We start from the raw sequence: 23,217 nt of genomic DNA, 5'->3' as shown, positions 1-23,217 counted from the left end.
TTTTCTTCCTTTTTACTGTATTTTATTCTGTTTTAGGTTGGCCTTGACCACATGAACTAAAAGATGGTGCTGAAGTCCAATATGACACAAAAAGTTGATGTATTTTTTTTTTTTTTGTAGACAAGTTGACTCCTGATGAGGTCCCATATTAATGATTTACAGGCAAAACTCTAGAGTTTAAAGGAGTGGGAATGAAGTAACCCAGTGAGATCTGCAGACATGTCTGGCAGGCCAGTGTGCATTGCAGATTTTGAGGAGCATGCTAGAAGCTTCCTGCCCAAGTCTGTGTATGATTATTACAGCTCTGGGGCGGATGACCAGGAAACCCTGGCAGAGAATGTGGCAGCATTCTCCAGGTAGGAGGATGATTGAAGGCTGGGGTGGGAGGCAGGGGGTGTAGGTTCTGCTTTATTGGTAGATTTAGTGGTGCAATTTTAGATTGTTCTCTGTGAACAAAACTCAATTTTTCTGCAATGTCTTTCTATTTTAGCAAAAAGACTCTCAGCTGATTTTCAGGACAACTCTCTCCCCTTTCACTCCTCCACCTAACAATTTCTGTCAAAAAGCAGTCCCTAAAATCCATTAGCACCTTTTTAGTTTTGCCAACATTTGGACTCTTTTGTTAACAGAAATTCTCTCCAGAGTCTTTCAGCTCCAGTATTTAATCAGCCAGTGAAACTGTAATTTCTACATTTTGGGTTACAGTGCCAGGAAGGGGTTCTTGGGGGTAGCATTGTACTTTTTAGGTCCTTAGTCAGTTTTGCCTTTTCCTTAGTTCTCCTAAACTGAATTGGTGCTGTGGCCTTCCCAGATGAGAGCTGCAGGAAGGAGTTGCATTTCCCAGCCCTGGGGAAAGCCAGGGCTCAGTCCTGGGTGGCCCAGCTGTGTTCAGGGGTTTCCAGCAGGTCAGCCCTTCACCAGGAGGGTGCTGTAAATGCTGGGAACTGTTCTAAACCACTTCTGACTTAGACTGACCCTCCAAACTGTGTCAGAACCTGGGCTCAGCTCAGCCTTAGCCTCGGAAGCACAAGGTCAGCACAAAGTCAGGGGGCACTTGCTGTGCAAGTGTCACAAATGGCATCAATCAGTTGGCTCCCTGCTCCCAAATGTCCCTGAGCAGGGCAGAGGGAAGGAGGCAGCTGGAGGCTGCTCCCCTCAGCCCAGCTGAGCCCAGTCAAGCTGCTCAAACAGCTGCTGACATCTCCTTCCTTCTGGGGCTCTGTTGGTGCAGGCATTTAACCCCCTGCACTTGTCTTTGCAAAGGCTTTGTCTTTAGTTCCTCTGAGCCTAACAAAACAAACCATGACTGTCCTGGTTTATCCTTGCTCTTTCTCCCTCCCTGCTTTGCTACTCACTGCCCCAGTTGCTTTTCCACAGGCTGTGGGCCATTCAGCTGAAATCTGATGCGAGTTGAAGGTTGTAGCAGACTCTGTGATAATTCATTTAGCAGGATCTCAAAGGTCAGAACCTTAATATTAAGGACACACATAGAAAAGCTTTATAATGTCAAGAGAAGACAACTTGCCTCCAGTGCTTATTCCAGACCTCCTAGCTCCATGCAGAAGCTGCCATCACAGAAACTCTCCTGCTCAAGCCAGAAGATTGCCCTGGGGAGTGAATAGGAGCAGGAGGTGATGGAGTAGCACTCACCTGATTTTTATTGTACCTTTTTTAATGCTTCCAGATGCTCTGATGCTACTTGCCCTCATAAAAGCAAAATGAGACATTAAAGAAAGGGCTCTCCAAGGAAGCTCTTGCAGACAATAAACTGCAGGAGCAGTGAGTGTTTGACTTGTAACTGCTGAAGCTGATCATGGTGAGGTGGGATCTAAAGCTGCCAGGGACAGGCTAACAAAGAGCTGGGCCCATCCCTTGCTGTGCTGGCACCAGCAGAGCAGGGAGATAAGGACAGCTCTGCTCTGAAGCTGTTCCTGCCACAGGGATGGATTCCTCTGATGAGAGACCTCCTTGCATTGGGCTGGTTATCTGTGGGCTTCAGGCTTACCTCATCTTTCCTGAATCTTCTATCAGATTTTCAGTAAAACCCTCCAGTTTCAGGTGTTTGAAACTGTGGTGTTTGCAGGTGGCCTGGGACTGAAGGAGATGTTCATTAGCAGTGCCTGAGGTATTAGAAGAAATCGATGACATTTGGTGTCAATGGCTGCAAGTTCCTCGGTGCTGGGTCCCTGCCCTTCAGCAGAGTGGGGATGAAGGGGCTGGGAGGTGTTTGTCTTTGCTCTCCCTCCCTTTGCATTTATCTGACATAAAACAAGATCCCCTTTTCTCAGCATGTGGGATGCTGCCATGAACAGTCCTTAGACCATGTTTGCAATGGCTTCCTGGGAATACATCTCTAAAAGCACCTCCTATAAAGACTTTGTAATATTTTGGTTTATAAGATGTATTTGACACAAGGGACTTTGAAGAACCCTTCTCTTCCCCTGGATGCTGTTGGGAGAAGCATGGCCCAGCTGTTAGAGATGGGGCAGTGCTGCTCACTCTGACCCTCACACAGTCCTGGTGTTCCTGCCTGTTCCTGACTGCAGCTTGTGGGTAAATATAAAGTCAGATAGACTTTACACCCCCAAGGCACAAAGATCACCAAGTCAGATGATTTTGTGAAAGACAGGAGTATGTTCAGCTTCATTTGCTATTGATTTCTCCTGTCAGGAGCTTGGTTGCAGGGTTCAGTCTGATTTAGAAAGTTTGCAGATTATTAAATATTTATAAGTTTAAATGGAAGAGAAAGCACAAAGCTGAACCAGAAGCGGGAATGGTTAGCCTGTACCTTTATGGTGCAGGATTATTCAGGTGAGGTGTGAGGGTGGAAAACCAGTGCTGGGTTCATCTGTGAGTTCCTTTTCTTTTGGCAAACGTGGTTTCATTTCTGGAGAAGTAAATAGATCTTAAGGACTATTATTACTATTGTTATGAAGAACTAACCCTAATGGGTGGTTGTGTTGCTGGATCCTGCAGTATCTTTAGAACACTCCATGCAATTTTTGGAGCAGCACAATTCATACTCATTGGATTATAAAAGGAATGTCTTGGCCTTTTGACCTTGAGGCACTTTGTGTAATGAGCTCCCAGAGTCCAAACTGCCTCCACAAGGACAGTGTTTCAGATGAGTTTAACCCCAGGTACAGCAGCTCTTGTGGGACTGAGGCAAGAACCAGCACTTGGATGCTGACAGCAGTGTGTTCCTGCTGAGGCCAGAAAAGTATTTCTTATTCATAGTTCTCAAATGGCCCTGGCAGAAATGAGGCCAGAAAGGATGATTTGGGATGGCAGAGCATATGTCATTCCCTGTGGTGCCTGCTTGCCTTCTCCTTGGGTTTGCTCAGCATCCTGGAATGCTGAGTGTCCTCCCAGGCCTGTCTGCAGCTGAAATCCCCTCTGGAGTTGTCACAGAAGTGAGGGGCCTGGATGGAGAAGAGATTTTTGTGACAAGGTCAGGATGCCTTTAGCTGATGGCGTTCAGGAAATCAGTGTGGAGCCTCCCCTCTCAGCATGCTAGGGAGGGGGGATGTGGAGCAGGCTCCTGCTAATCCACCCTGCCATGCAATTCCTGGAGGCCTCGGGAGAAGCTGCCTTGTTTTGTTATGTGCAAGGAGCAGCAGCTGCTGCTTCAGCAGTGCATCATCAATTCATCAATTGCATTCATCAGTGCAGGCCTTCTGCAAACCTGCTCTTACCTTATAGCAATTAAAGGCATTGAAATGGCCACAGAGGTAATTTAAATGCTGGTTAAAAAAGCAAGGCTGACGGTGGGACTGGGAAGTTCAGGGGGAGAAAAGGAAAGGAATGCTTGGAATAATAATTTAGTTGTGTTGTTGTGATGTCTTTCACCTCAGATTCCCAGTGCACCACAAAAAGAGTGTGGATGGCAAAACATGCTGGGAGGGAAGATCACTTTCCCCAAGGAAAAGCAGCTGTTGCTTAGCCTGGCACAGCACCAGCCCCTGAAGGGAAGTGGAGCTGTAGGAGACAGAAGGGCAGCAAACTGGCTTGGGTTTAGGATGGAGGCTTGGCCTGAGCACTGTGTCTTTTTCCAAATGTGCTTTTTCCCCTGCAGCATGAGGGGATTTGGGACAGCTCGGGAGAGGAACAGGAGGAGCTGCTTGAAAATATGGTGCAGTTTGACAATTTCCATGTTTTTTCCCAGCTGAAAGCAGCCAGTGCTTCCCTCTCACCCCACTGCAAGGTACTTTACACACAGAATTTTTTTTGAGCGTGCAGAAAAAAAGGAAAGAACCCAAAAGATTAATCCCCCTTCTTTCATTTTAATCCTTCCTTCCAAAGAGCTTTTAGCTGGAACTGCCTAAATCGGGAGCGCTCGCTGCCTTCCCCTCTGCAGCACCTCCTGCTTCCAGCTGGGAAGAAGGATGCACTCACTCTCACTTGCTGATTGCAGCACACCAGTGTGGACTTGGCTGGGAAAAGATGTGGGTGATGAGGAGAGATGATGAATTAAAAAAAAATAAAATCCAAGTTTTTTTTTCCAAAATATGCAGGAAATGTTTCACTGAAGGACTTGGAGGAAGCAGATGCTGTGTGCAGCCCAGTGAATGTGCCCTGGTGATGGGGAAATGCTGCCTGTGAGCTTTCCCTGTTCAGACAACACTGGTTTCAAGTGTCAAACTCAGAGCTGGAAACACCCAAGTTTCCTAAGCAAGAGCAGGTTTTACTAAAGGGTCATGATACTCTGCTATCTTGGTGTTTTTGTGGGAGCACTCAGTTCTGGGTTGGGAGTGCCCATCCAGCTGGATGCTGGTTGAGAGGGTGTGACCTGATCAGGGATCTCTGCTCAGGACTGCATCACTTCTCTTGCATGCACTGCTGGGAGGATTTTGGCTCCTCCTGTTTCTCTTCCCAGCCAAAAGCACCACAGGGATGCTTTACCTCAGGACTAACCCTCACAGGCTGGCTGTGAGATGGCAGAGGCAGGTACCAATCTGAGAAACCAGGAGCCTGGGGCACAGGGAGATGCTTCACATCCTTCATGCTTTTGGGTTTGACTCTATAAATCAGCAAGGTTAAAAAGGGATTTTTCTTTCTTTGCTGGGAAAAGATACCTCAAGGCAGAGTGGAAGCCTTCAGAATGAGGGTTAGGGAAAAAAGGGGGAGAAAGAAGTCATGTTTTCTTTGTCCCACCCTCAGCCCATCCTCCCCTGAAAAATAACAAACTGCTACAATGGCATGAAAACAAGTGTGAGGAGATGTTCCTACCGTGTGTGTCTTGGCACTGAGCAGCACAGCTGACTTGCACAGCCACACATCTCCTTCCAAGCATCATAACTGTCCTCCTCCTCCTCCCTGGGGAGCACTGCCTGGAGAGCTGGCACAGCTCCAGGCCTTCAGAGAGGTGGGTCTCGTCCTGGCTCTGTCCCAGGCTTTTTGGGGAAATCTCTTAATCTTTCTATAACATAGATTTTGTCTCTTCTCCCTGAATTTTCATTTTAATGCTCAAGCTCACCTCTACTTGCTGTTGGAGGGTAGCAGTGGCTCTGGTTCTCTCTCTGTGCTGGTAATTACAATATTCTCAGTCTCGAGCATTCTGGTGCTAAGCAGTTGCTCAAGTTCAGCAGTGTTAGACCATAAATTTTTAATTCTTCTCTGCAATTACAGTTCAGGAGCCATGGGAGCCCTTTTGGAGGTCGGTGCTTGCAGTGAGGCTTTGGCCTGGCTGAGCTCAGGAGAGGCAGCCCCAGGTGTGGCACCCCCTCTTGTGGCTTCTAGTGGTGGCAGTGCTGTGACAGCACCTGGGTGATGGGGAAAGTCCCATGGCACAGCAATCCCCAGGAATGCAGCCCTCCTCATAAAACTCTCGATGTTATGGTGTCTAGTTGATCCCCTAATGGGGATCGTGGTCTTCTGATGCTGTTTTGTGGGTGGGAGGAAAAAAAAGGTAAGTTTCTGTGTGTGCAGGCCTGTGGTGTCCAGCCTGGCTGCAGTCAATGGTAATTTCAGGTTAAGTGTGTTTAGTTTGCTCTGGTTTGGAAAAGGGAGTTCCAAGCCTGCAGGCCAGGCTTATGTTGCCAATAATGCCATGTCTGTTGGTTCCAGAGTCCATGGAGGGATAACTGAGGGCAGCTGATGACTTTCCCCATGTGCACACAGCCTCTGGCTTTCAGGGGGCTGAGACTCACCACAATCTCATTGTTTTACAGCTCCTGTCTTTCCTTTCTAACAATACCAGCCAGAAATGTCCGGGGGCTCTCTACCTCTTTCACCCTCGCTGCTCTTGGGTCCCTCCAGGTGTTGTGCCCTGCAGGGGCTTTGCTGCAGCTCTGGGTGCCACAGTGGGATTCTGTTCCAGCCCCACTGACAGACAGCAGCACACCCTGCTCCTGTGCGTTCCCCCTGCTGCAGCCCCCTAAATTCAGTGTATTTGTGTGTGTGCCAGGTGGAAGCTGTACCCGCGGGTGCTCAGGGACGTGTCAGTGATGGACCTGTCCACCTGTGTGCTGGGGCACAGGGTCACCGTGCCCGTGTGCGTGGCCGCCACCGCCATGCAGCGCATGGCTCACCCCCTGGGAGAGACGGCGACAGCCCGAGGTGAGCGGGGAGGGACAGGGCGGCGCCTGCCCGGGCATCCCGGCTGCCTCTGGCTCCTGGGGGCTCTGAGCTGCTGCTCAGGGCTGATTCTTGCCGTTGTTTTTTTACTGTTTCACTCTTCTTGAGGTTTCCCTCTCCATGAGACGGGGCGGGGGAAATGAAGGATACAAGAGGGGAATAATTTGTTACCTATAAAATTGAAACATCTATCTAGCTATCCATATGTTCTGTGTAACTGTAAACATTGTCACAGCAACATTCTTCCTATTAGAGAATTGACTCCGGAAATTCTGAGGCCTTGGTTTGCCTGGCAAGAATCCTTGCGTGGAAGAGAGCTCTTTGAGAGCATCCCAGGGAGGCAGTGAGATAAGGGCCCCTCTGGGCTAGAAGCTGCACAAAGATGTTGCCAGCACAGAGGCTGCTGCTCAAAAGGATATTAATAAGAATTCAGATGGGCAACTGTCTCCTGCTCCTTTAACTCTGGCTGCAGAATGGCGCTGAGGAAGAGGGTGGGCTGTGCATTTCAGTGCTCCCATGCTGAAAGGAAAAGGGTACAAAGCCTAAATAGGTGATATTTAAAAAAGCAATAATCCTGTGCGTGGCTGGGTTATTCTCTGGCAGCGTTTCCATGCCCAGTGCAGCAGATCTGTGTGAAGTGAGTCGAGTTCTGAGCCGTGCAGTGGGAGCTGCTCTCAGTTCTCATCGCTGTGATGTGCACGGGGTGGGCTGCAGCGCTATCTGTGAGAAGCACACCTCTCCTATTTCACAGCACGGCTGGGGCCGCGCTTTCCCCCTCCCAGCAGCGCTACGAGGAGCCACTGCCGTTTTCCCTGTTTGTAAGTGCCGGCTGCTCCACGCGATGGCACTGCAGCACCTCGGATCGCTCTGGGACGGCCGCCCTGCTCCTGCCCATCCTTTGGCAGCTCCCGCGGATCCCTTCTGGGCCAGCTCCTGCAGGGAGGAAACTCTGAAACATTGAGTGCAAACATTTAATGCAACGGTGAGAGCGACATTTGGAACACAACATTCCGGATGTTTCTTAGCAAAGCTTCCCACTGATGCTGCAGCCCGGCCACATTTTAAGCATAAATCCTCAATGGCATGCCAAACTGAGTGGTGCAATAAGGCTGGGTACCACATTTGCAAACTTTAACACATGATTATTGCATTTAATGTTCCTGGGTTTCCAAGCTGGCACAGCTCAGTGTACTGTCACCACCAAAAGTTGGAATATGTGGTCCAGTAAACTTATCTATTGGAGCTGGTGAATTTTTCATTGTTTTCAAAGGATGGGCAGTATTAAAATCACATCTTCTGTATTGCATTGGCATTTGGAGGAGAAAAAAAATGGCTTTGGTTTTGTGCTGTTAGAGGAGGAGAAGGGCACTCGGTGCTTTTGGTTTGACCTTATGAGATGACAGAAATCAGCAGTAAAGTACACATTTGGTTTAAGGGTTCTCTTAAACTTGGGACACTCGGGATCAGGGTGTTTGCCACATCCAAATTCTGTTCCAGACGTAGCACAGGGTTTAAGTGAGCAAACTTTTGGTTGCTTTGTTCAGGTTCTGCTTCAGCTGCACGAGTTTGCACAAGCCAAGGAAGCCTGATCCATAGTCTTGTGGCTCCTGCCAAGCCTGGCATGCTCAATAAGCCTGGCTTTTCTTGGCTCAGGTGTGCAGGACATGCTGTTTGGGGTGGTGCCTCTGCTGTGGCCATGGTCCTTGAGAGGCACAGCATGGCCTGAGTCCTGTCCCTTCCCAGGCAGTGCCCTGGCTCCTGTTGGGGCACAGCAGCTCCCACAGGAGCCTCCCTGTGTGCCACCAGTCTGCCTTGAGCCCCAGGGATAATCCTGGTTCTCACCAGACTGCCCTGCAGAGCAGGGAGGTGAAGAGAGCAGTGGCAGCTCCTTCCCTGAGCATTGAGAACAACGCTTGAGGAATTTCCTGGAGTGATGGGAGTTGTCTTGCTTGGAGCTGCTCTGCTCTCCCGGCAGGTTTGGCCATGTGCTCTAGGGTAAATGTCCCCTCTGGGGACAAGGCCATGTCATGGTGTCCCTCAGAACTCCCTGCCCTCACAACCTCTTGCTCTGGGGCTTGTCAGGGCCTGGGGGCTTCTGCTTCCTGAGGGATGCTGTCCCAGAGCAGTCAAGCTGGTGGAAAGGGGTGTGCACCTTCCCAGAGCAGGGCAGGGCCTGTCAGCTCACCTGAAACACCCCTTCATGGGCAGTTCTTTTGTGTGAATAAAGAATCTGTTCTAGGGAAAACAGCCAGTTGTCATTTTAGGAGATGCTGGTGACAGGCCAGCCAACACAATGTAAGTGATTCCAAAGCTTAGGTGAGCCCACTCTGAGCACAATAAACTGCAGTTGTGGTCAAACCTTGCACAGCCTCAAATCCAGGTGTTGCATTTACATGCACTCCCGTTAGCTAGACTTTAAAGTAATAAATGAATTTTTAAAAATGTCTATGCAGGCTGGAATAAGGTTGCTCCTCAGTTTTCTCTGACATTTGTCTGAATGTAGCAGGAGTCTTTCCTTACAGAGAAAGCTCTCTTGTCCTTGAAACAATTTCATGCACCTTGGCAGTTGTCCCAGTTTTTCTAGGTCTTCCTTCAAGTATATTCCCTGGCATTTTAGTTGTAGTTCATCAGTGTATGTGGCAATTTTCCAAAGAATGGATTTTCTGTTCGGTAGAGACTGAAAAATTGGGAGGAAAATTGTTTTGGATTAACTGAAATGTTTCATTTGATCCAAAACATAATGTTTTATTTCATTTTCCTACTGGCTAATGCTCTTAGCTATAGTTCTGTTTTGAAACAAAAGTGTCAGCTCAGGAGAAAACATTTCCATTTTGAAAAGATCAACACATGACATTTTGACTTAGGTGTTTTTTTCTCATCCTTCCCACTCCAATTTCAACCTCTTTGACTAAAAATATTTGCCAAATTCAATGAATAATCTTAGCCACTAAAGAGCAAAAGGTTGCTCTCTAAACACTTTTCAATGGAACCCATCTGATTCTATGGGATCTTTTTCCTCTTGCTTGTCCATCAGCAGATTCCCTGTTCCTCCAAGCCAAGGCATTCCTTTGCCACCCTGACTTCATGCTGTGCTTGCAAACCAACGTGACCCCCGTGTCAATGGGACCCACCTCGAGTACCCTGACTCAAAATCCAAAATCCTGAGCACCATCCAGCTGCTCAGCAAGAAATAGCTGAGCTGTTTTGCAACCTTAATTGATTATGAACAGATCTGTAGCATTATTTTATTGAGATTTGTGTTTATATTCCTGCTCATTCCATATTGCACTTAATGGGTGGTTTAAATTCCTGTTTTCACCTTACAGCAGCATTGCAGTGCCTGGCTTCTCCATGAATGGCAGAAAATCAGGCTGAGAACCCGACTGTGCTCTTGGCCAGGTATTTTGGGAGCTGTCACTGACAGTGCTCAGGCTGGAGTTTCTGTATTTGCCCTGTGCAGCTGCACTCCTGCCCCTCTCCAGGCTGCTGCTGAGGCAGGAGGGGTTTCACCATCACCTGCAATGTGACTGCACTATTTTCTCTGCCAGAGCACAGGAGTGCTGACTGCAGAGCTGTTCTATTCCCCCTGCTTTACAGAGTTTCTGGCAGCTCTGTCATTCCCACTGGAGAGGGAGCAACACCTTTGTTCCTTCAGCTCTTAACAGGTTGCTGCTGTGCTTTTCTCTCTCTGATGCTGAGCACTGAAATTTGGGTTTCCTCTGCCCATCAGACATGGCTGTGACTGGGAAGGAGGGATTTGGCCATTTATTACATTTTGTGCTCAGCCACAGTGAAAGCAGCAGGACTTTGTACCCACCTGTTACCTGTGTGGTGATGAAAACGTGAGGTTGATTTTGAGATTAATGTCACTCCAGAGCCATGGAGAGGACAATATTCACGTGGGACAGCATGGCCTGGGCTGGCCTGGCCTGGATTGCCCTCAAGAGTGGCATGGCTGGGGGACTCAGTGCTGTGAGTGTGCCCAGGCAGCCTGGCACGGCAGGCAGATCCCAGATCTCTTTTGGCCACGTGTCCCTTTCCCTCCAGCCCTCTTGTGCAGCTGACAGAATGTGTTGTGTCAATGGGAGGATGGCAGGCACTGCTCTCACACAGGGTTTGGGAAGGGCTGAGGGAGGAGAGCCTGGCAGGGATCTGAGCTGCCCACAGGGACAAATTCCACACCCTTCCCAAACCAGGGAAGGAAGTGATGCCCCACCAGATAGGAGGAGGATGCTCTGAGGCTTCACGATGGAAAAAGGGCTAAAAAAGGTCACTGCTGTGTTCCCCAGTGGGGCTCCCAAGTGCATCCTGTCCTGTTTGTTGCTGTGTAAAACACCTCAATTGAGTTTTCCAGAGTGAATGGCTTCCAAGTGCCAGAGGGCAGGTTTGGATTGGGGGTTAGGAAGAGATTCTTCACCTTTCTGTGATCCCATGGACTTCCTCAGCTCCCTGTGCGTGGCTCCTGCTGTGCTCTCTGTGCTATCACAGAGCCCAACAGGAGCCTGCAGGATGTGTAAGGGTGAATGTGTCCTTTGGGCAAGGCTCAGGAGTAAAAGAAGACCTGGGGAAAAAAAAAAAACAAACATAAAAAACAAGCAACTAAAAGCAATCATGCAATGGCATGAGGAAAGGCTGGTTTACAAAAACATCTCATGCTTAAACTCTGGCAAATGTCACATATTGCAGCAAGAGCATCCTGTGGGAATATGGCTGTAGTAGGACTGATTTGAAATAATAAATAATTTGCAGCACCCCAAAAGTGAAGTGTAAAATATGGTTGTTAGAGGAAATGAGTTGCTTCAGTTTTCTTCAACTGCAGCTAAATATGTGAGAAGTTGGAGTGTATTTTTAGAGAAACCTAATTTGAGGTAGAAAAAAAACCCAAGCAAACCTGGCAGCGCTTCAGGCCTCTGTATCTCATGGTTTTAGAAGTCTAGAAAATTGTCAAAATAAGCTTTAAAATGATCAAGATCAAGCACAGATTGACCAAAACTGGAACTGGGGATTTCTAAAACCTTGAAAAATTTTATCTGTGAACTTTGGATTTGCCTGAGAGATCTAAACTGTGTGTGTTGAGCTGGTGCTTCACCAGAGAGCTGTGAACTTTGCAGGAGAGACAAGGGGAATTTTGTGAGCATGCTTGCATGAAAATGCCATAACCCCGTTTGGGATGGCTGAACTCTCATTGAACCAAACTGCTTAAACCTCATCTTAAATAAGAGAAAAGCACTATTTTCCCTGTTGCTACATGGGCAGCTAAGTTGAAAGGATATGGTGGTATCTCATGACTTATATCTTCTCTTCACCAAAAATGTTTTATTGTGCAGTTTCTAACTAAATTTTTGCTTTGGCAATAGAGGTAGAGTTGGGAATAAAGAGGAAAAATGGAGATAAATGGATACCCAAAGGCAGATTGAACCATAACATTTACATTTCTCCCTTATCTGATGTGAGGGTTTTGCAATTCCTGGGTTTGCAGCAGTCCCAGTACAGAGGGAATTGTGTCCAGCAGTTTAAAGGAGAGGAACAGGATGGTTACAAACTGGAGAGGTTTGGGTGATTGCTGCTGGATTTCCAGTGAGGGAAAACTGGCTGGTGGCCCTGGGAGGGTGTAACCAATTTGTTTGAATAAGCTGTTCATAAGTTTCCACTCCAAGAGGCTTGTAATCCTTATTTAATAAAATGTTGTCATAAAGACCACTTTTTAATTCCTCCATGGGCTGGGGATGACGTCTTGAAACAGAGGTCCATTTACATTAAAAATATGCATACTGTGGTAGACCAAGGAAAACAAAGCTTTCTATAATATTTCTGAGTGTTACGGCGTGTTTTCCCTTTATTTTACTATAAGTGACAGATTACTCCAAAAAGAATGAGTGACAGATTCAGGAAAACTTATCTGTGTGAGGTTGGCTGGTGCAGGCTGGGCTGGCAGCCTGTCATGGTTTGACGCTGGCACAATCTCGGGGGTTTGCAGTTTATTGCAGCCTTTGAAAAGTCTGTTTCGGCCCACACGTTCAAAGAATGAGTCGGAGTTCTTCAGTTTTCAGTCTCAGAGTTGTTTATTGTTCCTTATCTATAAAAATTTTTCTCCTGTCCAGCCGAGGTCCACTCAGCAGGACAGACAAGAGGCGCTCTGCCAGCCCCCAGGGCGGTGTTGTCTCTTTATACTACAAACTACGTGTACAATGTGTACAATTACTTTCCAGTACCTATCACCTATGTTAGACAGCGAGCTTCTATTCTAAACCAATCCCTAACATCACAGCAGGAGATGGAGGTAGAGAAGAAGAAGAAGGACTGGACATGCCCAAGTCCCTCTATCTTGTCCCCAAAACCCCTAGTCTGAAAACCCCAAAATCTACTTTTTCACCAAGTGATAATTTTATTATTACCCTACTTCAACTTCTGTGGCTTTCAGGTCTTCATACAAAGCTGGTACTTTGCTCCATGGGTCATAATCAAACCCCCAGGTGTTCTGGGCTGTGTGCCAGGGTCTCTGAGCCCCCTGGCAGGGGTCTTGGCAGCTCTGGACACCCAGAGGGATGTACTGAGTTCTGACAGCACAATGCTAGTGCCCCCATGAAAATATATGCTCCCTGGTGTCTGCTGCGAGATGTGAGCAGGAATAGTTAGCAGGCTCCGACTTAGGAATAAGCATCCCAAAAACCCTCACTTCCGCCTGTGTGGAGGGCGATTTTTGGGAGGCAGCGTGGCAGCATCCAACAAGCTGTAAGTCTTAAATGCATTTATTTGAAGGCTCCTGTTCAGAGACTGTCACCTTGTGTTCCCGCAGCCTGCCAGGCCGTGGGCACGGGGATGATGCTGAGCTCCTGGGCCACGTCGTCCCTGGAGGAGGTGGCGGCGGCGGCGCCGGCCGGGCTGCGCTGGCTGCAGCTGTACGCGTACAAGGAGCGGCGGGTGACGGCGGCGCTGGTGCGGCGCGCCGAGAGCGCCGGCTACCGCGGCATCTTCCTCACCGTGGACACGCCGTACCTCGGCCGCCGCCGCGCCGACGTGCGCAACAGGTTCCAGCTGCCCCCGCACCTCAGGTACCGCCAATGCTGCTGCTGCCGGGCGGGGTGCTGGGGGAGAAGGTGGGGCTGGGAACGGCTCTGTGGGGCTGTGAGTGTGTCTGCTTGGGCTGCGATCTGCTCTGGGGCACAACAAAGCTTTCCTGCCTCTTGGCACGCTAAAAGATGCTGTGCCAGGCGGGCTGCTGAAGTAAGAGACATGGGGCATTTCTTTACGCATGGATCAATGTGTTCTTGGCTATCTTCAAACCTCAGCTGGGCAGAGCCTGGAATGACCTGCTCTGATGTTGAACTGGGATCCACCAGCAGAATTGGCTGGGCTCCAAAAGTGGGCCAAAACTCCCTTCCAAGAAATGTTATGGTTCTCTCTGTGTTGTCCAATGACACTGCTCTGGGTCCAGGGCCATGGTGCTACCGACTGCAGAGCCTCTTTTTGAGCAACTTCAGCTTTTCTTTTACTCCAATACAGAAACATATGGATATCAGTCTTTCTAAATTCTCCACAAGGGCAACTTTTACCCCACAGTATGTTTTGGGACATTTTCTGTGTCTCAGAATTTGTGGCATCACGATTGACTTCAGCACTAATTCTAGTTCTTCCTCACTGCAGGGCCAATGAGGAATTCAATTTAACAGAGTTAAACCAGAATTTTAACCTTACAGTGGTGTTTAAGGATGCTGATTTGCCTGACCTTTTGTAAATATGAATTGATAGACTGTAGAGACTCCCCTGATGACATATGCTGAAGTGCTGGCACAGTTCTAGCAGCCAAGGACTGGCTGGAAGAATATTTACTCAATGGGATATCCAGGACTTGAAGCTAAAAATCTTGTGAGGTTCTTGCATGTAGACTTTGGTAAGAACTACAGTCTACTATGGCACATGTTAGAATTATTTAGACCATGAAAATGAACACAAAAATGGAGAGACAGAGAAAAAAAGACAGCTTAATGTATTTTGAAGCAGATAAACTTTGAGGCGAGTTCTGGGTGAAGGCTAGTTTTGAATAGTATCAATGAAATTGAATTGTTCTTCCTCTGTCTCCAAAGACTGTTGTGTTGTACTGTCTACATGTTGTAAGTAACACGTACTTAGCAAGAGTCACATCCAGAGGTTCTTCTTCATTCCATACTATTGCAAAGGAAGATAAGCCATGGGGCTCTGCTCTTCTCTACCTGGCCAAAACCCCTCCAGAGCCTGGGGTGTTGACTCTTCCCTGTGCACTTGTGCTTGCAGCTAAGAGATGAAAGCTGACAGAGGAGCTGAACTCTGCCCTGATTTCTCTGTTAAAGTACAGTTTTAGGAGGGAAGCACTAGAGAGCAAAAAGGCCCTAATGCATCTAACGTGAAAATGTATCACACTGGTACGTGTGTGCCCTACGTTGTAATTGTGCTAGAGATCTGTGTTTGACACATGATCAATATACACTGACCTTTTACTCTAAAAGATAAAATTAGGCAATTATGAAAATAGCTTGCTTTTTAGGGGCAGTAGATTTTTAAGGCCTGGGGTTGAGGAGTTCTTGAATGCAAGTCCAACAACCCAAAGACATTTGAGGAAAGCGGGAGAGCGTTTCTGAAGCACTTTGACCCCACCCCAAATATATTTGTTAGATTTGCCCAAATATAACAAGGTTTTGAGTGAACAGGATGAAATCATGAGAAATTGGAGTAATCCTTAAAGGTTCCAATTCATCACTGCAGATCCCTGAGTGCTGCCTGGGCAGAGCTTTGTTGCAGAGGCCATGGTGAAACTCTCCTAGCGCGGGGCTCTGCTCATTTATGTGATAACTTTTTCTTGGCTTCGGGTTTTCAACAAAGTTTCAAAGCAACAACAAGGTGCCATTGTGCTCTGAAATGTATGTAAGGCAACATTCATCCAAGTGTTGATCTGCATTTTGCAGGCCAAGAAAAACAACAGTTATTTATATAATCTTATCCATGGTTCTGTTTTTCTCTGGGCACCCCACCCTCCACAAACCAACAGCTGAAAAGCTGGATCTTGCTGAGAGCCCGCTCCTTTCTCGTTTGCTTCTGGGCCTGGAGCTGAACAGAAAAGCCATGTGAAATGCTGCTTGTTGCAGGCATGAAATCAGCAGTGAAACCAGCCAGGTTCCATGCAAAAACACTCATGCACTTCCCAAAATGTGAAATATGAGTATTAAATAGCCCAATATGGAACAGGACACAGTTTCAGAAGAGTAGGGCAACTGGGACATGGATGTGCTAGAACCTGGGAGATTTTGTTGCTGAAAAACCCAAGTAACAGCCATGTTTTCACATGAGCTTCCTTTCCTCTCTACCTTTTACAAGGAAATGTACAAAAGGGATGCAAGGTAGACAGGCTGGCTGTTGGCCTTATTGGACAGATGAAAATTCTGAATTCTTTGCAAAGCTTCATGGACACCCCTCTGTTTCATGCAGCATAAGAAAACTTTATTTCCTCCCTGATCCCCTATTCCTCTCATAGCTGAATTCCCTGGGTTTGAAAAACAAAACCCAGCCCTATTTATTTTGCTATAGAACAGACTATTGCTATAGAACAGACTATTACCTTGGGCCAGAGAAACTTGCCCCAAAGTTATCACAAAACCATCACAGAAAGATAGAAAGGCTTGGGTTGGACGGGACATTAAAGATCCAGTGCTTGTGTTGATTATCAAATGCTTTGTCAGCCAAAGGTTTTGGCTCACTGAGGAGTGGGATCTGACGTGCTGGGACTGGCTGGTTTTGCTCCTGCCCTGCAGTGCAGCAAAGCTTTACCTCAGGCATCCTGAGTGCTGCCTTTAGGGACCCATGGTGACTGCAGAGAATCCTCCTCAGACTTTTTCTGTGTCTTCTGTCGCTTTTTAGCCTCAAGAACTTCTCGAGCAGCGAGCTGGCCTTTTCCTCAGGGAAGGACTTTGGCGAGGACAGCGGGCTGGCCGTGTACGTCGCCGATGCCATCGACGCCACCGTCAGCTGGGAGGACGTCAAGTGGCTGCGGGGGCTGACCTCGCTGCCCATCGTGCTGAAGGGGATCCTCAGGGGTGGGTAGCCCTGCTGCTTCCTGGGACAGGGCAAGGGGAGGGCTGTCACCTCCTCCTGCACCCTCAGGAACCCACCAGGGAAGGTGTTTGTGGGAGCAGCTGCTCAAAGAAGTGCCTGGTGTTGTCACCAACACCACCATTAATACCATCATGCCAGTGATTTTGCAGTGGACAAAATCATTCAGCAAAGGAATTTCTTACTGATGAGTTCTGGAGCATAATAGAGAAAATAAGGGCTAGCAACCAAGGTGGCTGCTGATCTAAAGGGATAAAATGTTCTGCTCCAACATTTCAAGCTACTTTTCTGGTCTTATTACTTAAAGACAAAACCTTTTTCTGTGTTGAGGCGAGGCTTTGGAAGGCTGAAGCCCTAAGGTGGCTTTGCATAAGCTGACAATGGTTTTTTTAGTGATTCCTTGATTGTGGTGTCTACAAGCTCCCACTGATGGAGGAACACATCTTGTTTGGGATTTTTCCTAGCTGATGATGCCAAAGAAGCTGTAAAGCTTGGGGTAAACGGGATCCTGGTGTCAAATCACGGAGCACGACAGCTTGATGGGGTCCCTGCTACTGTGAGTGCTGATGCCAATATGCTCCAGTAATCTCTAATTTTCTCTGCCTTTTGGCTTCTTGTTTGCTTTCTCTGAACATGTGGAAGCTGGAGGAAAAACCTGGAGTAAGTGTTCTATGCCATAAGTAATAACCTCTCTCCACTTCTCTATGTATGTCACATCGTACTCTGAGTTAGACACAGCCTTTCCTTGGTACATCAAATTGGAAAATCTTTCAGATTTTTTTTTTTCACTTTCCTCTTCCACATCTTCTTTCTCATTCTTTTTTGAAAAACCCTCAATGCTATTTGCAGCACACTGAAGGTTGTATTAGGGTCGTTTTTCCTCTTTTAATATTCTTTGGAGGCTTCTGAAAAATTGCAGTTAAGAAACAGCTAAAGGCAGAATGAAACTCTCAATTTTTCTCCTTTCAAGTATTTTCACCTTTGGAAAAGGGAGAGAGTGGTTAAATTACAGTTTTTCCTTTTTCCTTTTCCTTGTCGTGCTACCCCATGACTTTTCCAAAGGTGAAAGGGATTTGAGAATTTCTCCGTCGGCAAAAAAGAAAGAAGTAAAGGAAAATGAAAAAGTATGTGCTCAGGATGAAGGAAAAACCCCAAAATTCCAGTCATCACTCATCTTGCTTCATTTGGTGTGGGAAAGCTGCACAAATAAAAAGAGAATGAAAGGGAGGGGAATCAAAGCCCAGTTGTGCCTCTCTGAGTATTTCCAATATGTTCTCGATGAAAAACCTCCTTTTTTCCATGCTGGTTCCCTGAAGGGAGAAGGGGAACAGGTCCTCTTGTCACCTCCTGGGAATCCATTCCCCAAGGTCACTGAGAGCATTTGAAACTCCTGGGCAAGCCTGTGTGTGAGGTAATCCAACAGCAACAATGTATAAGGTTGTTAAAAACATAATTTTGAGGAACCCGTGAGAGCTCAAGAAATACAAATTAATTTTTGACAGCCGCAGCAGAAGAGAAATTTGCAAACTCCTCGTCAGGAGTTACTCCTTTGACACACCACAGGGCAGAGGAGAACTGCTAAAACTGATGTGTTCCCTGGATTTCTGGTACAAAGAACACTGCTCCACAATGCCTGTTTTTATAAAGAATCTGTATCGGGTCATGTTAAATGGTTCTGATTTAGAAACATAATAATTTGCTTCAGTTTCGTGGGGTTTCAGATCGTGAGCTGAACCCAAGCTGGTCAATATTTCTAGTGTCTAGTTACACATTGAGGAAAGCTATGTTTTAATTATGGTTTGCATCATGCTTTAGTTATTAGAGCACTTTAATGTTGGTACGGTTTGTCAGGATGTAGAAAGTGGTCTCTGGATGTGGAAATAGATCCAAAATATGTCTGGCAAGGGAGCAAAACCAAAGGGAGGGGGAAAATCACAGCAAGTGCCAAACTTCAAGAAAATTTTAATCCAAATCTAAAAACAAAGTGCACTTTCAAGTTTTTTCCCCCCATCTTCTAGTCATTTTTATCCATTAGAAAGGAAATGAATTACATCCGTATTTGAAAGATGTGAATTTGTGTGTCTTTTGTCTTACTTCCACACACTGTTTCCAGTCTCCTTAATACTTGGCTTCTGGTGGTGTTCCTTTCCTGATTTTCATGAATAGGAACTATTTAGGTGGCCTTGTAGGAAAATTTGCCCTGTAATTAATGCTCCAGGCTTGAATTCAGGAGGCTCATCCTTTCTTTGGGACCTCTTGCACGGCAAGTGGAATTACTTAATTCCCTGGTTACACACTTGTAACCTGAGAACAGTAAAAATATTTCCCCCCTTACTTGTGTCACTGGTGTAAGGGATAAGCTGAGAAAGGGGATGAACAGAGCTCAGTGAAAACAGCATACATGTGCATTAAAAGAAATTACTTCCCACCTTGCTCAAAACTTAGAGGAAAGTTAATTTTTTCTTATATCAAGAAATTTTTCTCTGTAGTCATTCCTGTAATTAGATGCATTTTCAAAAGGGAAAATGCATTGATTAAATTTTTTCAGCCAACTCTAAGTTCTTCCAGGCATGTGTTTCTCTCACTCCTTGTCTGTAGGTACAGTGCCTGTCTCTGGGCTCCTGAGCTGGCCCTCAGGATAAATGAATGGGAAATTTAAACAGGGAGCAAAGATGATTATTTAAAAAGTGAGCTGATCCAATTTCATCCCCAAGCTAGTGAAGACTGGAAGTTTGGGAGGTAACACTGCCAAAAGGCTTCCTTAGTTCTGCTGTTTTGTATATTCTGCATAAGAATCAGATACTGGCTTGTGTCAGATTTGTGTCATGGGGTCAGATGGCCACTTTGTGAGAGCCTGCTGATTCTCATTCTGTTTATGTGACTCTCCAAATAAATCTGACCTTTGTATGTACCTTCTACCCTGAAAGTCACTGCTGGTTCTCAATACAAAGCTGTGTTATTTGGGTGTGTATTTAGGCATGCAACTGCTCATTAAGCTGCTGTAAAGCTTGGATCCTGTGTGTAAGAACTGGCTCAAAAAATAAATAGAGTTTCAGGAGCAGCCAAGCTGTGTTCCTGGTTTCTCTCTCCTAGATTGATGTCTTGCCTGAAATCGTGGAGGCTGTGGAGGGGAAGGTGGAGGTGTTCCTGGATGGAGGAGTGAGAAAAGGCACGGACGTTCTCAAGGCCCTGGCTCTCGGTGCCAAAGCTGTTTTTGTTGGGAGACCTGTCCTCTGGGGACTGGCTTATCAGGTAAGTGAGGGAAAGCCCAAGTGCATTACTCACATCCCTGGACTCACTGTTTAGCCCTGTTAAATGCACATGCATATGTCTGTGTGCACAGAGGTGTGTGTGTGTGTGATGCATCTGTGTGCATCCAGATCACCTGATTTGCTGTTGGCTAAAATTTGCTATGACCAACCCTCAGGATTTATGTTTGTGCAGAAAACCTTTCTTGGCACACGTATACGTGTCTGTGCCTACACACATAAATGTACACATAATAGTTCTCATTGTCTCCTAATCTCCCAGGGTGAAGAAGGAGCAAAAGAAGTTCTCCAGATGCTGAAGGAAGAGTTTCGCCTGGCAATGGCACTGACAGGTGGGACATTGCCGTTTCCTCTCTGAAATCACATTTTCTCAGAGCTTTCATTTGCCCCAGGCAAGGTGCTATAGCAACTTGCATGAGGGGAATGTTTGCAATCTAAACAGGTTAGTCTGTGGAGAAGTGGGAAAAAGACTTGTTATCCCTGCCTTATAAATGGGGAACTGAGTAGATTAGGTGAAAACATTATTTTGTGAGGTTTTTTTTCACAAGGAGAGCAATAAATCCATAGAAAAGTAGTGGCAAATCTTTGGTTGCTGAGGGGTGGATTTCATCTGACAGAATGGAGATTTTTATGAGGCAGACAAAGAAAAGGCTTAGAGTGGGTTGGAAAATCAGGGGCTTGAACTGATCTGCAACTTCTCCTCCAGGATGCCGGAGAGTAGAAGAAATTGACAGGACACTGATCCGAAGACATCAAGTATTGTTTTCCAAGATTTAGGTCTGGAGACTCTTGCCTTGTGCATTGCCTGTTGTGCTTCCAGACAAAATCCAACTGCATTCCCTCTGTGGGCCTCCTCCTGCAATCCTGACTGAGGGAATGCTCTGCTCTGTAGGAAATCACTTGTTGAAGAAAGAACTCAAGGCAAATTTTACAGGTGCTTCCAAATCTCTCAGGCTCTTAAGGAAAGCTGCTGCACTGGGAGGTGTGATTAGAGATGGGCCTTTATACAAGACCAGCACAGAAACTTCGAGGTGTTTTTCAACAAATGCTGATAATTAATTTCCATGCCTGGGAGTAATTTAGCTGTTAAAGTGAAACTATAAACAGAAATGCTGAAATTTAAAATGCAAAAGATGCTTCTTGCTCACTGTTTAGAGAAACTAAACTGTAGATTGTAGAGATTAAATCTTGCTTTCCTATGAACAGAGTGTCCTTTCCCTAGTGACTTTATAAGCATCTGGGCTTGTGGCACGTAGGCTGTAGGAGCCCAGAGGACTCTTCGTTGTAAGGAACCAAAGAGCAAAGCAAAACTGGGGAAATTTGGAGAAATTCAGCTGTTTAAGTGACACAAGCCCCTCTGCAATCAGACAGCTGCTATGTACATGCATTGCATGTATGTCAGAGCCTTGGCTACTGCAAGTCCCTGTAGCCCAAACTGTGCCAGCTGCATCCACCTGGAGCTCCGAGTCCCATTTTTCACCTGGACTGATTTGCTAATAGTGGCAAGGGAAGGCTGATGCTGCCTGGGAGAGTTTGTAGAATTTGCAGCCATGTGCAAAAGGGAAACTTGAATAACTGAGGCATTAACCCATGACTTGGGAAGAGCCTAGTGGCTCTCTTGAGTTTCCATGCACCCCCTTAAGTCAGATAAATCTTGGTGTTCTTCACTCTGCTCATGAGGAGGATGCAGAGACATGCAGGATCTGTGCCTCTGTTCTCTGAACAACCCAAATATCCCCTGAATTCAGGAGACATTTTGCAGCTGTAAGGAATAAAGGAAGTAAGACTATACTGTTCTCATCTTGGGTAAAACCAAGGCTAGCTCTTCACCTGTCTCACCTCTCTTGCAGGTATGGCAGTTTTACAGAGAGCAGGGAAAGGCCACACAGGTTTTGAATATCTTGCTGTGAAAATTTAATGTTCATTTTTAAGGAAGACCAAAAAAGAGAAAAACCCCTTAATTTCATGGTTTCACTGACTTCACCAGCTCCACCATTTGTTTCCCATCAGCCTCATGCATTCTGACTCTCCCACTTTGCTCAGTTTGAAATATCCCTTACTGAGCTTTAGAGGCAGCTTTGTAATGAAATGATGGAATATTATAATGGGAACTAAAGCTGGGGCTGGAACTCGAAATGGGGAGAAAACCCAAAAGGCCACATGCTTGCCCTCCAGTTGTAAAATCTGTACTCTTATTTACTGCAGTATGTGGTCTGTTGTGTGAGAGTTGCATAGCAACAAAATAAAGTTTATCTGTGCAAGGAAATATGAATGTTTCTCAGAGAACAGAGAAACATAATTTCTGCTGTTTACTGCACTTATCATATCTGTTGCAATGTGGACTGTGTCAGATGTCAATTACAGACTAACTTTGGCAAGACTGTTTATTTGAGATAATATAAATGTTACTTAAAAGACAGGGGCATAATATCTTATGTTTACATGTTTAAGATCTATTTCTAAAGCTCAGAAGATGCAGTTTCCTGTCTTTGCCCCAGCCAGATTGGAGGAAAGTTCTGAAACTCTGTGGCTCAGTAGAAGTTCTGATGGTGAGGAAACTGGTTTCGTTACTTGTGCGTAATTCACCTTTTCTGGTTCCTCTGGGATAAGGGGTTTACATTGTTTTTTCCTGCCTGTTATCTGAGAATCATCTGACTGCCTTCCAGTTCAACCCTAGTATGACTAGACAAGCATTAAAAACCAAAATTAGAGCCAAATACTTAAAGGCTGTGAGACTGTTAACAGAAAGTAAATTCATTTGTCTGGTAGAATTCTCTTTTTAAAATATTCCACAGTGAAAAGAATTTCTTTTGATTTTGAGACAGCCAAACACAACTACTTCTTGAAATTATTAAATAAGAAAATAAAAGGTAGGAATTCTGTTTGGTTTGGGTTAAAAAGCAGAAAGACTGAGTGTCCTCAACCATTTTAAAAACTGAACAATGTCCAGGCTAAGAAAAAAATCTAACTCCAAATTGGCTTCATCTGGAGAAGCTGAGAGAAAATCAGAGCACACAGGTGATAGTAGATCTTTCTATGGTTTGTGAGAGTGTTTCTGAGGAGAACGTAAGTAATGTAACAAAAAACCAATACATCTCTGTGAAATATGTAAGTAGAAAATTATTTGTCTTAAGTAACAAGTGAACCCAACAAACTTTTAGGAACAATTAGTCATAGTCCTTTGATCAAGGCACAGGAGTAGAGGGGAGCAGAAATGTTTTGCATTTATGATGCTTTAGTGGAACTGCCTACCCAAATGTCAAATGACACACATGATGGGTTTAATAGTGAA

The 23,217-nt window shown here is 46.1% G+C and overlaps 1 protein-coding gene across 1 annotated transcript; it reads left to right on the top strand.

Annotated features, from left to right (window-relative positions):
* The first annotated feature begins 144 nt into the window (after positions 1-144).
* HAO1 (hydroxyacid oxidase 1) lies at positions 145-22,344 on the top strand. Its single transcript, XM_054628653.2, has 8 exons — positions 145-356; positions 6,407-6,558; positions 13,373-13,628; positions 16,465-16,640; positions 17,121-17,212; positions 19,750-19,908; positions 20,188-20,257; positions 20,632-22,344. The coding sequence occupies exons 1-8, from the start codon at positions 220-222 to the stop codon at positions 20,700-20,702; spliced, it is 1,113 nt and encodes a 370-aa protein (XP_054484628.2). The 5' UTR covers positions 145-219; the 3' UTR covers positions 20,703-22,344.
* The last annotated feature ends 873 nt before the right edge of the window (positions 22,345-23,217 follow it).

This window comes from Agelaius phoeniceus, chromosome 3 (genome assembly GCF_051311805.1).
Source record: "Agelaius phoeniceus isolate bAgePho1 chromosome 3, bAgePho1.hap1, whole genome shotgun sequence".
Classification (NCBI taxonomy): Eukaryota; Metazoa; Chordata; class Aves; order Passeriformes; family Icteridae; genus Agelaius; species Agelaius phoeniceus.
Note: the sequence above shows the minus strand (reverse complement) of the source record. Positions and strands in the feature narration are given on the sequence as shown.

What these genes read in the sequence shown, in the direction of transcription:
- HAO1 (XM_054628653.2), top strand. Translation starts at nt 220, where the DNA reads ATGTCTGGCAGGCCAGTGTGCATTGCAGATTTTGAGGAGCATGCTAGA. An exon ending in AATGTGGCAGCATTCTCCAG is followed by an intron (nt 357 to 6,406) that starts GTAGGAGGATGA and finishes TGTGTGTGCCAG; the next exon opens with GTGGAAGCTGTACCCGCGGG. An exon ending in CAGCTGCCCCCGCACCTCAG is followed by an intron (nt 13,629 to 16,464) that starts GTACCGCCAATG and finishes GTCGCTTTTTAG; the next exon opens with CCTCAAGAACTTCTCGAGCA.